This window comes from Bubalus bubalis, chromosome 1 (genome assembly GCF_019923935.1).
Source record: "Bubalus bubalis isolate 160015118507 breed Murrah chromosome 1, NDDB_SH_1, whole genome shotgun sequence".
NCBI classification, from domain to species: domain Eukaryota; kingdom Metazoa; phylum Chordata; class Mammalia; order Artiodactyla; family Bovidae; genus Bubalus; species Bubalus bubalis.
The window spans coordinates 18,795,364-18,811,915 of record NC_059157.1 but is presented as its reverse complement, the minus strand read 5'-3'; the positions used below and the strand labels follow the sequence as shown (position 1 = coordinate 18,811,915).

The window sequence follows — 16,552 nt, the reverse complement described above, 5'->3', positions numbered from 1 at the left end:
CTATATAAACTCTAGACAGTGTATTAAAAAACAGAGACATCGCTTTGCAGACAAAGGTCCATACAGTAAAAGCTATGGTTTTTCCAGTTGTCATGTATGGATGTGAGACTTGGACCATGAAGAAAGCTGAGTTCCAAAGAATTGATGCTTTTGAACTGTGGTGTTGGAGAAGACTCTTGAGAGTCCCTTGGACTGCAAGGAGATCCAACCAGTCAATCCTAAAGGAGATCAGTCCTGAATATTCACTGGAAGGACTGATGCTGAAGCTCCAAAACTCTGGCCACCTGATGCAAAGAAGCCCATTGGAAAAGACATTGATGCTGGGAGCAAGAGAAGCGGGCAACAGAGGATGAGATGGTTGAATGGCATCACTGACTCAATGGACATGAGTCTGAGCAAACTCAAGGAGGTAGTGAAGGACAGGGAAGCCTGGCATGCTGCAGTTCATGGGGTTGCAGAGAGTCGGATACCACACAGTGACTTATGGACAACAAGTCATTAGACAATATTTCAAGTTAAAAATAAATAACAGTATAAAAATATTATTTAGCAATTTGGGAAAAACCACTGAAAGAATTTAAAGTAAAACCAGTTAAGTTACTTGCCATAAAAGAAAGGGACTGGAACCAGAGAAAGGAAAAGTACATCTGCTTTTTACTGTATCTTTCTGACTATTTGAAAATGTGATGCTAGTGTTAAGTTTAAGACTGAAAAATTTTTTTCAAATGGATTAATTATGCTTAAGGAATCAGTTTGTTTATTTAAACTCAGAAGGACTTAAAGATCAAGTCCATTTTTATGGTTTTAAATAGGAAGAACTCAATCTGACAATTATAAAAGTTTATATAACAGCAAAACTCCAAGTAAAAGAGACACAGGCCAAACAAAAATTGCTCAGCTGAATCTTTCTTGAATGAGCACCTATCATTACAATTTACAGGAGGAGTTGACTTCTAGCCTGTTTACATACAGGAAGCTTATTCAGAGAAATGGCATTATAGAAGAGCTGTAATACTTTGCAAATTTTCACTTAATTAACAAACATTAATAGAGAACCAACTGTATACAAGGCACTCTTGATGAGAATTCTTACAAAAATATAACATTCTATTTCCTACAAAAAAATCAAAGTCGGGGCTTCCCTGGTCCAGTGGTAAAGAATCCGCCTTGCAATGCAAGGGATCAGTTCGATCTTTGGTCAGGGAAGGAAGATCCCACATGCCCTGGGACATCTGAGCCCATGTGCCGCCCCTACTGAGCCTGCTCTCTGGAACCTGTGAGCTGCAACTACTGAGCCCACGTGCCCCAGACCTCGTGCCCCACGACGAGAGAAGCCACTGTAAGAAGAAGCCCTTACAGGCAACTCAGAGAGTAGCCCCCGCTCGCCACGCCCAGAAGCCCACGCATAGCAACGAGGATGCACCATAGTCCAAAACAAACAAATTTTTAAAAATCATGGTCATCTAAGTAACTTTAGGTTGATGAAATTACAGCACCACAAGACTGAGTATCCACAGCTAGATAACACATAAAAGAAAAATCTGGAGTTACTATACAAATTACAAATCATAACCAAAACAGGGCTCTCCAGGAACAAATTTGTAAATGCATTTCTTTTACAAAATTATTCGTTCAATAGACTCTCCTCTATTTACTGTCATAGAGAGAGTCAATATGATTACCAAACTGGGACAGCAACGGTGTCACTCTATTGCACTCTGCGTCTTTCAATATTGTTAAAATATTTTGCTGGAGTTTAAATTACTTTTGAAATTTTATAATTAAAATGTTCAATTTTTCTTGCCTTTTAATAAAACTTCAAAGTTAATACAAATTTAGAGTAAAAGATATTTGCTTAAATGGGAATATCTACTTGTCTATAAATTTCTCAAAACTAAACTTTCACTTCTATTTTATATCCAAATATTGATGAAATATTTGAAACTAAAATCCAAAATATAAGTATCATGCATTTAGAAGACAGCATAGAGCTCATAAGCATCCAACTCTACAACTGCCAGAAAGAAAAACATTAATCTCCTTTCTTATCCAACTGGATAACCAAAAATTCATAAGTTATTTAAGAAAATATCAGTCTCCACAAAAAGTTAGTATATTTTTTCCCCATCATGGATCGAGCTTTCATACCAAGATATGAAGTAGTATTTGTAAAATAGAAATAAACTCCTGTTTGGTACACCTGAAGTATGAGAACAAGAACTTACTGTTACACTACAACTGTTAAGTACAATTAACCTAAAAGCTTTCAAATTACATATTTCAAATTGTATTGCGAGAAATACATTAGACATATAAAGTTGTTAGCTCTAAGAGATGATAATGCTAAAAAAGCAGTATTATACCATTTAAGTTATAATTTTACTATGAACAGTATGAATTTTATCATCCTAAATTTGTAACATGCCTGCAATTTAAAGAAAGTATCTAGAAAGGAAGGCTCACCTTCATCCACAGAAAACTGACAGCTCTTATCATTGAAGAAAAGAATTTTCTTCTTATCAGGACGGTTTACAAATAGTATCTGGTCCCCTAAAGCCTTAAAGATAAAGAAAAAATTTTCAGTTTCCAAATTAAATTCCAAAAAAAATTTCCAAATTACATCACTCAAGATTTTTTTTTTTAAACAACAAAGGATTTCCAGTTTCTTTAACTCTCAGTATACTAATAGGGTCCACTAAACCAAATTTTAATTCTAAACTTTCTTTCTTGAGCAGTTCGACTTTTAAGGATTGATATTTTGAAACTTTTAGAGATCCTTTACAGTACAAAAAGAAGAAAAACTGTTTTAAATATTAGAACAAAAGTCAATCCATCTGACAATTACAACTTGGTCTAGTGGGCTCTTATTAATCTGTGGGAAGAAAACCACGGATCTCAATGTTCTTACTTGTCCTTAAAATATTTTGTTACTTACTCATCATTATCCATCACTTACTTCCAGTCATGCTTTGAAAAGCTAGAACCCTAAGATAATGGAAGAATGATTAAATCATCTAAACTGTGTATGACTATGAGATAAATAGCCATCCTTCTGTGTTCTTACTGCATTGTCCAAAATACTGCATCATCTTTACAGAAAAAAGTAAAGGACTTGAGTTTTCATTGTCTTTTAGCTTTGATTGAACACAACTGACAATTAAAATTTTCACTCACTACTCTAGCAAGGAGAAGAAAATCGACATATTTCATTATTATTAATTAATGAGAACAAGAATGCAAAAAGTCTGATAATACTCTGGACTATAATGATGATGGTAACATTCATCACAGAAATACAGTCTCAAACTATAAGTCTTTAGACGACAACATCACAGATGCATAATCTCAACCTTAGGCATCAACAAGGGCTTCCCTGGCAGTGACAGTAAAAAATCTGTCTGCAATTCGGGAGACCTGGGTTTCATTCCTGGGTCAGGAAGATTCCTTGGAGAAGAGAATGGCTACCCAGTCCAGTATTCTTGCCTGGAGAATTCCATGGACAGAGGAGCCTGGCGGGCTACAGTCCATGGGGTTGCAAAGAGTCAGATATGACTGAGCGACTAACACTTCAGGCATCAACATGTGAACCATATGCACTTAACAGATATATAAAGAGCATTCCATCCAAAGATAACAGAAAGAATATATACTATTCTCAAGTGCCCACTCAACATTCTCCAGAATAGCTAATATGATAAGGCACAAAACAAGCCTTAACAAATCACATCAAACACCTTTTCTGACCACAATGGTATATAAAACTAAAACTCAATTACAAGAAGCTAGAGGATTCACAAATAACAACAGAATAAGTCCACTACATATGAACAAGTTCTGTTCTGAGAGCACATTCCTAAGTCCAATTTGTTTGTTAAGTCCAACAAAGCACAACAGGTTATACAGTATTGTACTGTAATAGATTTATAATACCTTTCATACAAATAATACACAGAAAACAAACAAAACATTTTAAACCTTACAGAGCAGTTTCATGAAAAGTATAGTAGTAGAGTACAACAGCTGGCATACCAGGGCTGGCATCAAGTGAACAGGCAAAAAGAGCTAGAAGACTGGAGGAGGGAGAGGAGGTAGGAGATAGCAGAGCTGAAGCATCGTCAGCAACAGCAGATGGAGGTCAAGCTACAATTCCACCCGTGCCTTATGTGATTGGACATGGAAACACACATTTGCCTCTTTGAAAGTTTACTACTTGAAAGTTGGTACGAAGGGGACTTACTGTATGCTGCTAATTGCTGGGTCAAAGAAGAAATTTTAAAAACACCTTGAAAAAATGAAAACAGAAATACAATGTAGCAAAACTTATGAGAGGTTATAAAAACAGCAATTCTAAGAGGAAATTCAGTTATAAATGCCTACATTAAAAAAACAGAAACATCTCAAAAAAACCTAAACTTACACCTCAAGGAATTAGAAAAAGAACAAATGAAGCCCAAAGTTAGTAGAAGGAAGGAACTAACAAAGATTAGAGTGGAAATAAATTTGAGAGAGACTAAAAAAGACAACAGAAAAGATGAATGAATCTATGAGCTGATTCTTTGAAAAAATAAAACTGACAAAACTTTAGCTTAACTAACCAAGAAAAAAAGACAAGAAGACTCAAATACATTAAATCAGAAATGAGATTCATGTTGACATATGGCAGAAACCAATACAATATTGTAAAGCAATTATCCTACAATTAAAAATCGGAAATGAAATAGATGTTACAATATTACAGAATACAAAAAATCATAAGAGACTAGTATGAACATATGCCAAAATTGGAAAACCTAGAGGAAATGAATAAATTTCTACAAACGTATAAACTATCAAGACTGAACCACAAATAGGAATTCTGAACAAATCAATAATTAATAGAATAAGTAATCAAAAATCTCCCATCAAAAGTCCAGGACAACTGCATTAGTTCTACCAAACATTCAAAGAAGAGTATCAATCCTTCTCAAACTCTCCCCAAAAGCTGAAGCAATGCATCACATTTATTCTGTGAGGCCAGCACTACCCTGATACCAAAACGAGACAAATATGCAACAAGAAAAGAAAACCGCAGGCCAACATCCATGATGAACACATGCAAAAACTCCTCAACAAAATACTAACACACCAGATTCAACAATACATTAGAATAATCACACACCACAATCAAGTGGATTTACTCCAAGTATACAAGGATGGCTCAGTATCTGCAAATCAATCATGATACAGCACATTAACAAAATGAAAGATAAAAGTCACGTGCTCATCTCAAGAGATGCAGAAAAAGCATTTGGCAAAATTCAAAATACACTGACCATAATGCTCCACAATATGGATACCAAGGTAACATATCTCAACATAATGAAGGCCATATATGACAAGCCCACAGTTTACATCAAAATCAACAGCTGAAAGCACTGCCTCTAAATCAGGAGCAAGACAAGGAAATCTACTCTTGCCACTTTTATTCAGAGTATTGTGAAGTCCTAATCAGAGCAGACAGACAAAGAAGTAAAATATCACTTTTTCAGACTATATTTTATATACCTCCCTAAAGACTTCACCAAAAAGCTATTAGAATAATGAATTCAGTAAAGCTGCACAATACAAAACCAATATACAAAAAATTTGAGTTTCTATAAATTAACAACTATCAGAAAGAAATTAACAATCCCACTTATAACTGCATCAAAAAGAATAAGGTACTTAGAAATAAACTTCACCAAGATGAATAATCTCTACATTGAAAATTATAAGACAATGATGAAAGAAACTGAAGAAGACTCAAAAAATGGAGATATTCTGTGTTCATGAATTCTAAGAGTTAATACTGGTTAAATATCTATTACCACCCAAATGAATACAAAGATTCATTGCAATCCTTATCAAAATGTCAATGGGATTTTTCACAGAACTAGAACAGTGCTAAAATTTATTTGGAATCACAGAAGATCCTATCAAGCCAAAGCAATCTTGAGAAAGAAGAACAAATCTGGAGGCATCGCACTCCCAATATTACAAAGGAAAATTACTGAAACAGTATGGCACTGACATAAAAACAAACATGCAGATCAATGGGACAGAACAGAGAATCCAGAAATAAACCTATGCATCTATGGTGAATTAATTTATGACAAAAGTGCTAAGACTATACAACAAGGAAAGGAGAGTCTCTTCAATAAATGGTTCTGCAAAAACGGGACAGCCACATTCAAAAGAATGAAATTGGACCACTATCTTATATCATATGCAAAAATCATTTTAAAATGGATTAAAGACCTGAATGTAAGACTTGAAACAGTAAGAATCTTGGAAGAAAACAGAAGCAGTAAGCTCTGTGACATTCATTTTGGCAATTTTTCAGACTCAACATTAAAAGCAAAGGCAACAAAAGCAAAAATAAACAAGTGAGACATCATACTCATAAGTTTCTGCACAGCAAAGAAACATCAACAAAATGAAAAGGCAACCTAATCAGTGAGAGAATATATTTGCAGATCATACATCTGATAAGGCGTTAATACCCAAAATACATAAACTCATGGAACTCAACAGCAAAAAAAAAAAAAAAAAAAAACAACAAAAAGACACTCAATTAGAAAATGAGCAGAGGATTTGAATAGACATTTTTCCAAAGAAGACACACAGGTGGTCAAGAGGTACATGCAAAGATGCTTCACATCACTAATTATCAGGAAAATGCAAATCAAAACCTCAAGATTATCACCTCATGCCTGTCAAAGTGGCTATTATCAAAAAGACAAAATAATGAGTCTTAGAGAGGATATGGAGAAAAGGGAACCCTTGTGCAGTGTCGGTGGGAATTGTAAGCTGATGTAGCCACCATGGAAAACAGTATGGGGGTTCCTCAAAAAATTAAAAATAAAACTACCAGATGATTCAGCAATGCTAATTCTGAGTATTTTTATCCAAAGAAAGTGAAAATACTAACTTAAAAAGAGATATGCACCACCTTGTTCAGTGCAGCATTATTTACAATAGCCAAGACAGGGAAGCAACCTAAGTGCCCACTAAGGCATGAATGGACAGAGAAAATGTGTTATATATAAACAATGGACCCTCAGGGCATTATGCTAAGCCAAGCAGGTCAGAATAAAAAAGACAAAATACTGTATGAACTCACTTATATGTGGAACCTCAAAAAAAAAAAAAAGCTTACATATACAGAAAATAGACTGGTTGATGGTTTCGAGAAACAAGGGGTTAGGGGTGGGCAAAATGCAAGCAGGGGATCAAAAGGCACAAACTTCCAGTTACCAAGTTGGTCAGTCGTGGGGATGTACTACACATTATGATGACTACAGTTAATAAAGGGCTTCCCTGGTGGCTCAGACAGTAAAGCGTCTGTCTACAATGCGGGAGACCCGGGTTCAATCCCTGGGTTGGGAAGATCCCCTGGAGAAGGAAACGGCAATCCACTCCAGTACTATTGCCTGGAAAATCCCATGGACAGAGGAGCCTGGTAGGTTACAGTCCATGGGGTTGCAAAGAGTCCAATACAACTGAGTGACTTCACTTTCACAGGTAGTAATACTGTTCTGCCTATCTGAAAGCTGTTAAGAGCAAATCTTAAAAGTTCTTATCACAAAATAAATTTTTTGATAACTATGTATGGTAAGAAATTTAACCAGACTTACTATGATCATTTTTAAATTAAAAGATTAAAAACAGAGTAGCTGATTCAATATACCATCTTAAAATTTAAAATCCTATCACTAATGCAGAATGGTCTATTTAAAATCATACTGGTTTCATTATTTCATTTCATTATTAATCTCCAGAACACAGCTACTTAGAGAAGAATAATCTGGAACAATCACTGCTTTCTCTCATTCTCTTCTCTTCTTGCTTTTGCATACTCCTTTTTGTTCCTTGCTAGCATTATACATTTCTTCAAAGCACTGTATGGTCAACAAAATGACAGTAATAGTTATCTTCTATCTCTGCCAAGAACTCAAGAAAAGGAAACAACCCAGAAGGGATTTAACTTAATTATGCCAAATTTCTCCCTTGAGAAATTACTTAGGATAGAACATGAAAGTGAAAGTGAAGTCACTCAGTCATGTCCGACTCTTTGTGACCCAGTGGACTGTAGCTCACCATGCTCTTCTGTCCATGGGATTTTCCAGGCAAGAGTACTGGAGTGGGTTTCCATTTCCTTCTCCAGAGGATCTTCCCAATCCAGGGATCGAACCCAGGTTGCCTGCATTGTAAGCAAGACGCTTTACCGCCTGAGCCACCAGGGAAGTCCATATCTTCACGTTTTTTAAGTGTGGGGGTTTTAACAATTTAGAAATAATCCTGTCTGAAAATAACAGACTGTCCACTTTTCATGACCCCTTCAATTCCTTAAGGAAAAGAACCACTAAAAACAGGATGTCAAAGTAACTTTACATCACAAAACTATTTAAAATAGAATAAGCAGTTGTTAAGTTTACATCACCGTTCTACTTTGAATGTAATGAAAAGCCTACTGAAGATTAAACAATACTAGCTCCAATCAAACTGGAGGAAAAGAATGGAGCGGGAAATGCACCCAGAACTCCCAACTAGTAAGCTACGATTCAATGCTTCTACCTTACAACATGCTATAAAAGTGCAATTTATCAACTCTGGTCACATATTATTTGCAACATTTGTGTGGATTAAGTTTAGATACTTAAGTTGAAATCTCAAAAGGGTTCTTCAGGTGGTAATGGCCAAGTAGCTCCTAAGGGACCAGCCCACTTGAGGACAACTACTATAATCTCTGGACAAGGTATTCCAAAAAGAAATCTCCTCCCTGCAAAAAAATAAAAAACAATTCCCTGGCAGTCCAGCAGTTAGAGATTCCTCACTCTCATTGTGAGGGCCCGGGTTTGATCCCTAGTTGGGGACCTAAGATCCCATAAGCTGTGTGATGTGGCTCCAAAAAAGACCCAAAAAGGAAAAAAAGAGCTAAATGAACAAAACAGATGTGTCATATGGTACCTACCACAGAGAAGAGAAAGTCTGAAGTTTGAGTCTAGTCAAGACATATGCCCACTTAAAAACAAAATAAACAAAAACACTCTTTTGAGGACTATAATGGAATCCTGAGTAATGTAATTCACAATGTTCAAAATTCAAAAGAAACTAGGTATCTGAAGAAACAGGAAAACAAGAGCCATACTCAAGAAACAAAGTCTCAGTGCAGACCATTCCCAATATGAGCCAGCTCTTAAAATTAGAAGATTTTAAAGCACTTTTTCAAAGCAGCAACAGAAATTATTCACAAGGGTGTAATGGAAAATATGCTTGTGATGAATGGAAAAAATAAGAGTATCTCAGCAAATAAACAGAAACCATTTCATTCAGAAAGAATGAAAAGCCTGAAACTGAAAATACAATTTAGAAAATAAAGAATTCACCAACTGGGAGCAGAAGGACATGCGCTCACCTCCTGCGAGAACACCAAATCTCAACTAGCTGTTGAGCAAGCATTAACAGAAGGACACTGGAAACTACCAAAAAAGACACCCCACGTCCAAAGACAAAGAAGCCGCAGCAAGACAGCAGGAGGGGCACAATCACTATAAAATCAAATCCCATACCCGCCGGGTGGGTGACCCAAAAACTGGAGAACAGTAATATCAGACAAGTTCTCCCACTGTTGTGAATGTCTGGAACCCCACGTCAGGCTTCCCAGCCTGGGGACCCGACAAAGGGTCTGGGAATCCCCAGGGAATCTGACCTTGAAGGCCAGCGGGATTTGATTACAAGACTTCCACAGGACTGGGGGAAACAGAGACTCCAGTCTTGGAGGGCACAACAAAACCATGCGCACACCAAGACCCAGAGGAAAAGAGTAGCAACTCCACGGGAGACTGAACCAAAACCACCTGCTGGTGTGAGGGTCTCCTGTGGAGGTGTGGGTCGGCCAGGGACCAAGCACAGGGTGGGACACTGGGAGCAGCAGGCTGGGAAGGTCCCCCCTGGTGTAAACCCTCTTGGAGGTCGCCATCAACCCTACCATAGAGCCCATAGACCTGAGGGCTGGGTTGCCTCAGGCCAAACAACTACCAGGGAGGGAATGCAACCCTACTCCTCAGCAGATAACTGGAGTAAAGCTTTACTGAGCAAGGCCCTGCCCACCAGAGCAAGACCTAGTTTTCCCCACCAGTCTCTCCCATCAAGAAGCTTACACAAGCGTCTTAGCCTCCTTCATCAGAGGCCAGACAGAAAAAACAAGTAGAACCACAATCCCACAGCAAGTAAAACAAAACCATATTACAGAAAGTTAACCATTATGAAAAAGCAAAAAGGTACCTACCAGATGAAGGGACAAGATAAAACCCCAGAAAAACGACTATATGAAGTAGAGATGGGCAACTTTCCAGAAAAAGAATTCAGAATAATGATAGTGAAGATGACCCAAGATCTAGGGAAAACAAAGGAGAAGATACAAGAAATGTTTACCAAAGACCTACAAGAACTAAAGAACAGAGATGAACAGTACCCTAGAAGAAACCCACAGGAGAATAACTGAGGCAGAAGCACGGATAAATGACCTGGAGGACAGAATGGTGGAAATCACTGCCACAGAACAGAATATAGAAAAAAAGAATGAAAAGAAATGAAGACAGCCTAAGACACCTCTGGGACAACACTAAATGCATCAACATTTGCATTACAGCGATCCCAGAAGGAGAAGAGAGAGAGAAAGGACCTGAGGAAATATATGAAGAGATAATAGCTGAAAACTTCCCCAACGTGGGAAAGGAAATAGTCAACCAAGTCCAGGAAGCACAGAAAGTCCCAGGAAGGATAAACACAAGACACATCGAGACACATAGTAATCAAGCTGACAGAAATTAAAGACAAAGATAAAATACTGAAAGCAACAAGGGAAAAATGACAAATAACATACAAGGGAATTCCCATCAGTCTATCAGCTAATTTCTGAACAGAAACTCTACAAGCCAGAAGGGAATGGCACAATATATTTAAAGTGATGGAAGGGGAGAATCTAAAACCAAGATACTCTACCCAGCAACATTCTTCAGATTTGATGGAGCAATCAAAAGCTTTCTAGACAAACAAAAGTTCAGAGAATTCAGCACTACCCAACCAGCTTTATAACAAATGCCAGAGGTACTTCTGTAGTCAGGAAACACAAGAAAAGGAAAAGACTGACAAAAAAACAAACCCAAAACAAATCATACATATCAATAATTACCTTAAATGTAAATGGATTTAATGCACCAAGCAAAAGACACAAACTGGCTGAGAGGATGAAAACAGGTGCATTTATGCACTTCTGCTCACCGCTCTGCTCGACCCCCCAAATTATATGTAATTATTTTATATTGTTAGGTTAATCATGTTCCCATTATGGCTTGCAATTGTAATTATCTTTTATTTTCTGTCTGGCTATTGATTGTGAACACTGATAAAACATCTTTACTATTAAAAAAAAAAAAAAAGAATTCACCAATTCGGCTTAATAACAAATTAAAGGTAAAAAATAAGTCAGTATAATTAACAACAGATCAATAGGACAAAAAAAGTCCAAAAGCAGGCACACACATATGTGCGTACACACACACGCACACACAGGCACACACCTCCCCCCATCCCCGCCAAGGCACTAATGGGACAATACCAAAAAGACCTAACACATGTAACTGAACTACCAAGAGGAGGAGAGAAAGAAGCAAGCTTTCTCCACGGGTAGCCAAAAAAAAAAAAAAAAGAACCTAAAGCTTCCAGGTTAGCAGCAGTCATTAGAAACTAACAGAGACCAGCAGCCTTCCCAAGAGAGTTGAAAATTTAAACTAGAAATATAATCTCTATCACATTTACTGACTGCCCCTTTCAGAATGCAAAACCAAGTTATTAGTCAATGCTTTTGTGTGTTAAAGCCTCTGGTTCCCTCGGGTTGGCAATGTGCCCAAGTGCTGTTGAAGGAGTTCTTAAATACAAACATTAACAACTTAAAAGAAAAACACTTATGCCATTGAGGAAATCTTTCCAGATGCATTTTGAAGAATCAATTATATACAACAACACGAGAAAGGTGTCAAAAGTTACACAATGACTATGCTCTGTCCTGTTCTGTAGCACAAAACACAAATTTCAAATCTTCAACTGATGATGAAGGTTTTAAAATAATTTTTTTTAAGTCTTGATGTTTTTTAAAGCCAAAAGACAGTATCAATTCAAGTTATATTAAGGTGTAGAAAGAAGAGAGGGGTTACCTTGACAGCTTTCTGGGAATTGGGCAATCCTTCCTCGATGTCTTCTAGAAGAATCCCTCCTAAGCCTCGCTGGTCATGTTGATCTAAGAGCCTAAGCAGAGCCTTCTTATCTTTCAAGTTGTACTTGGGCTTAAAGGCATACTTCCCATCTACTACTTCAATTTTGGGATTATTGACTAGTGCCTGGAACAGTGACACAATTTCAATATATTAACAAAAGGAAATACCATACATATATTATTTAATTCAACTAATACTAAAAAAAAAAAAAAAAAAAATACCTAATACAGAGGCAAATTAAAAGTAGCTTGTGGATATCAACAGATCTGAACAACAGGCTATCTATCAACAGGATCTAAAACAACAGGCAGAGATCAGCATGGTGCTCACTTTTTATTGGAAAAAAAAAAAAAAAACTTTATTATTTACATAGAATCTCTGAATAAGAAACCAGTTTATTAGAAATGCTTTGAAGAAAATGTACCCATATTGTTTCAGAAGACAAAAGAGGTGAGAATCAAAAACACACCTATTAACATCAATAGCCACTGCCTACCCACCCTCAAAGTATCACATATCGGGATTATAATGTGAGAAACATTCCCCTGGGATGAACATATCAAAAATCAGTCTGTTCACATGGTATCAAATGGCACTACCAGCTGTAGAAGGACTTCAAAAGGACCAGAGTAGTGCAGATACGAAATTACCTATAATGTCAGTTGAGACTGAAACTGAGAAGGAATACAGAAATTTCTGAATATAATTATGTTCCCAGTCAGTTCTGTTGTATAGCTAATACCAGAAGGAAAGCTCTTCAAGAAAGAGCAACCATTTTATTTTCTTCTACAGTTGCCAGCCTGACTGTGAAAGGATAAAAAAAAACAGAAGAAATGAGAACAGAACAGTAATTAAAGTAACCTTTACCTAATGTCAGTAATCCATGAAATTTCAAAATTAGGAAAAGCATCAAAAATGTGGATTACCACCATTCGTATATCACTAATATAATGAGCCACAATGATACTGCCTAACTAGTTCATTTTACATTACGAAAATCAAGACTATCTTGCTTGGTAAAATAAACTGAATTCTATTTTAGGAAGTTTACATTTAAAATCAGCACTGGTCTTAGAAAGTTGCTTTACTGAATTGTCATTTCATACTTAACCAGAAAAGAGACAAATATCTCAATTTTTATTTTAAAGTGCTACTCAGTTCCAAATTAACACAGTCACTGATTGTTTTCAGATTCATTTTCTTCCAATGTTGTGTGTATATACACAAAATATTCGTGGTTATTTTTCCAAGTGACTTGCCAGAGGCAGTAACATCACTATCAACTCATAATAGCAGCAGCAGTACAACAAATACATTTCTTAACAAATATCTTGCTTTCCCTGTAATACTTCATGCTTTAAATGTCCCAAAACATAGAAACAATACAATCTGTCAATACATACATTACAAATTTAGCAATTCAAAATAAGCATCAATTATTCTGTAAAAACTTAAAAATTAGTAGTGACTGACTTCTTTACAACTTTAATGCTACTGTCTCTGACATTTAAAAATAGATACACAGAATATATGAAAACAAATCAATCTCAAAATGTGTATGTTTAAAAAAAACAAACCCTATACCAATTCTTTTAAGAAAAAACATCAGATTTCAGCATATGAAAACCCTTCTTACAGTAAAAAAATTTTTTTACAATAATTTAAGACTATTCTTACCTCACTCATTAGCCATTGCTTCTGCTTGAGTCCAATATCTAAATGTTGCGTTTCATCCAAAATTTCTTCTAAAGTAAGAGGATGTGTATCTCCTCGCTGATGCCGTGTCTATTGAAGGAAGAAATTGCTATTTGAAGACAAGTTTTAAAATGCTAGATGTATTAAATAATAGGCTAAATGAATCTTTTCAGGAATGCAGAATGTGTAATTATTTGAGGCAGTACAATTATAGTGATGAAGAGAATGGACTATAAAATCAGAACTGAGTTCAAACTTGAAGCTACATAAAATCAAACAATAAAATGAGAAAAAAACATTTGCAATTCTTATCACAGAAAGTTAACCTTCCTAACATTTGAAAAGTTCCAAAAAGCTAACAAGAAAAGGACCAAAAACAGGAACATATAAATCACAAAAAAAGAAATGCCAATGACCATCAACAGAGGAAAAGATACTCAACTTCCACTAAGATATATCTCATCTATTACACTGGCAAAAATCCTTATCTGACAACTCAATTGGTAAGGCTATAAGGAAACAGGCCCTCTAACACACCACTGGTAAACAATGCAAATTGATATAATTCCTTGGAAGGGAATTTGGCAACAGAAATGCACTGAAACCCTTGATTCAGCAAATCCACTTCTGAGCATTTATCCTAGAAGAACTACAACATAGAAAAGCAGAAAGGTTACCTGCAGCATACTTTTAAAAGGAAAATACTAGAAACAACTCAAGTGGTCATCAATGGACCTGAGTTTGAGCAAACCACAGGAGATAGTGAAGGAGAGGGAAGCTTGGCGTGCTGTAGTCCATGGGGTTGCAAAGAGTTGGATACGACTGAGTGTCTGAACAACAAGGGCCCATCAACAGAGGACTTATTAAATTACAGCATATCAATGCTACTATACAGATGTTAGAAAATGCAGGTGTTCGCAATGTGCTGATTTGCAAACATGTCCAATACGAACTATTAAGAAAAATATGTTGACACCAAATGCTGGTGAGGATGTGGAGGAACAGGACTCTCATTCTTTGCTGGTGGAAATGCAAATGGTAGGTGCAGAGTACATCATGAACTGTATAAAAAAGGTCTTAATGACACAGAAAACCACAATGGTGTGGTTACTCACCTAGAGCCAGACATTCTGGAATGTGAAGTCAAGTGGGCCTTAGAAAGCATTTCGACAAACAAAGCTAGTGGAGGTGATGTAATTTCAGCTGAGCTATTTCAAATCCTAAAAGATGATGCTGTGAAAGTGCCACACTCAATATGCCAGCAAGTTTGGAAAACTCAGCAGTGGCCACAGGACTGGAAAAGGTCAGTTTTCATTCTAATCCCAAAGAAAGGCAATGCCAAAGAATGTTCAAACTGCAGCACAATTATGCTCATTCACATGCTAGCAAGGTAATGCTCAAAATCTTTCATCCTAGGCTTCAACAGTACATGTACCAAGAATTCCCAGATATACAAGCTGGATTTAGAAAACACAGAGAAACCAGAGCTCAAACTGCCAACATCTGTTGGATCATGGAAAAAGCAAGGGAATTCAAAAAAACATCTACGTCTGCTTCATTGACTACGCTAAAGCCTTTGACTGTGTGAATCACAACAAACTGGAAATTTCTCAAAGAGATGGGAATACCAGACCACCTTACCCGAGAAACCTGTAAGCAGGTCAAGAAGCAACAGTTAAAACAGGACATGGAACAACAGACTGGTTCAAAATTGGGAAAGGAGGACTTCCAGTTCAAGATGGCAGAGTAGAAAGACGTGCACTCATCTGCTGCGAGAACACCAAAATCATAGCTGTTGAACAGCCATCAACAGGAGGATTCTGGAAACTACCAAAAAAAGACACCCCATGTCCAAAGGCAAAGAAGCCACAGTGAGACGGTAGGAGGGGCACAATCAGGATAAAATCAAATCCCACACCCACCAGGTGGGTGACCCACAAACTGGAGAACAATAATAGCAAAGAAGTTCTCCCACTGTTGTGAAGGTTTGAAACCCGACATCAGGCTTCCCAGCCTGGGGACCCAACAAAGGGACTGGGAATCCTCAGGGAATCTGACCTTGAAAGTCAGCAGGATTTGATTCTAAGACTTCCACAGGACTAGGGGAAACAGAGACTCCAGTCTTGAAAGACACAAACAAAACTTTGCATACAACAAGATTCAGAGGAAAGGAGCAGTGACTCCACAAGAAACTGAACCAAACCTACCTGCTAGTGTTGGAGAGTCTCCTGTGGAGGCCTGAGTCAGCAGCAGCTCACCACAGGGACGGGGAACTGGCAACAGCTGTCTGGGAAGGTCCACTTTGGTGTAAACTCTCTTGGAGGTCGCCCTTAACTGGACCATAGAGCTCAAAGACCCCAGGGCTGGGTCGCCTCAGGCCAAACAACTACCAGGGAGGGAGCGTAACCCTACCCATCAGCAGATAACTGGAGTAAAGTTTTACTCAGCACTGCAGATGGTGACTGCAGCCATGAAATAAAAACACACTTACTCCTTGGAAGAAAAGTTATGACAAACCTAGACAGCATATTAAAAATCACAGATATTACTTTGCCAACAAA

General features: G+C 37.1%; 1 protein-coding gene across 3 annotated transcripts in view; it reads right to left on the bottom strand.

Moving 5' to 3' along the window:
- The window catches only part of GTF2E2 (general transcription factor IIE subunit 2), an 87,336-nt gene that overhangs the window by 20,530 nt on the left and 50,254 nt on the right, over window positions 1-16,552 (bottom strand). For all 3 annotated transcript variants that reach the window (XM_044936249.1, XM_044936236.1, XM_006076201.3), the window contains 3 exons: window positions 13,974-14,081; window positions 12,237-12,419; window positions 2,464-2,557 (listed from right to left, as the gene is read on the bottom strand). In XM_044936249.1, the coding sequence (XP_044792184.1) occupies window positions 2,464-2,557; window positions 12,237-12,419; window positions 13,974-14,081 (385 nt within the window). The remainder of the gene's footprint in view (window positions 1-2,463; window positions 2,558-12,236; window positions 12,420-13,973; window positions 14,082-16,552) is intronic.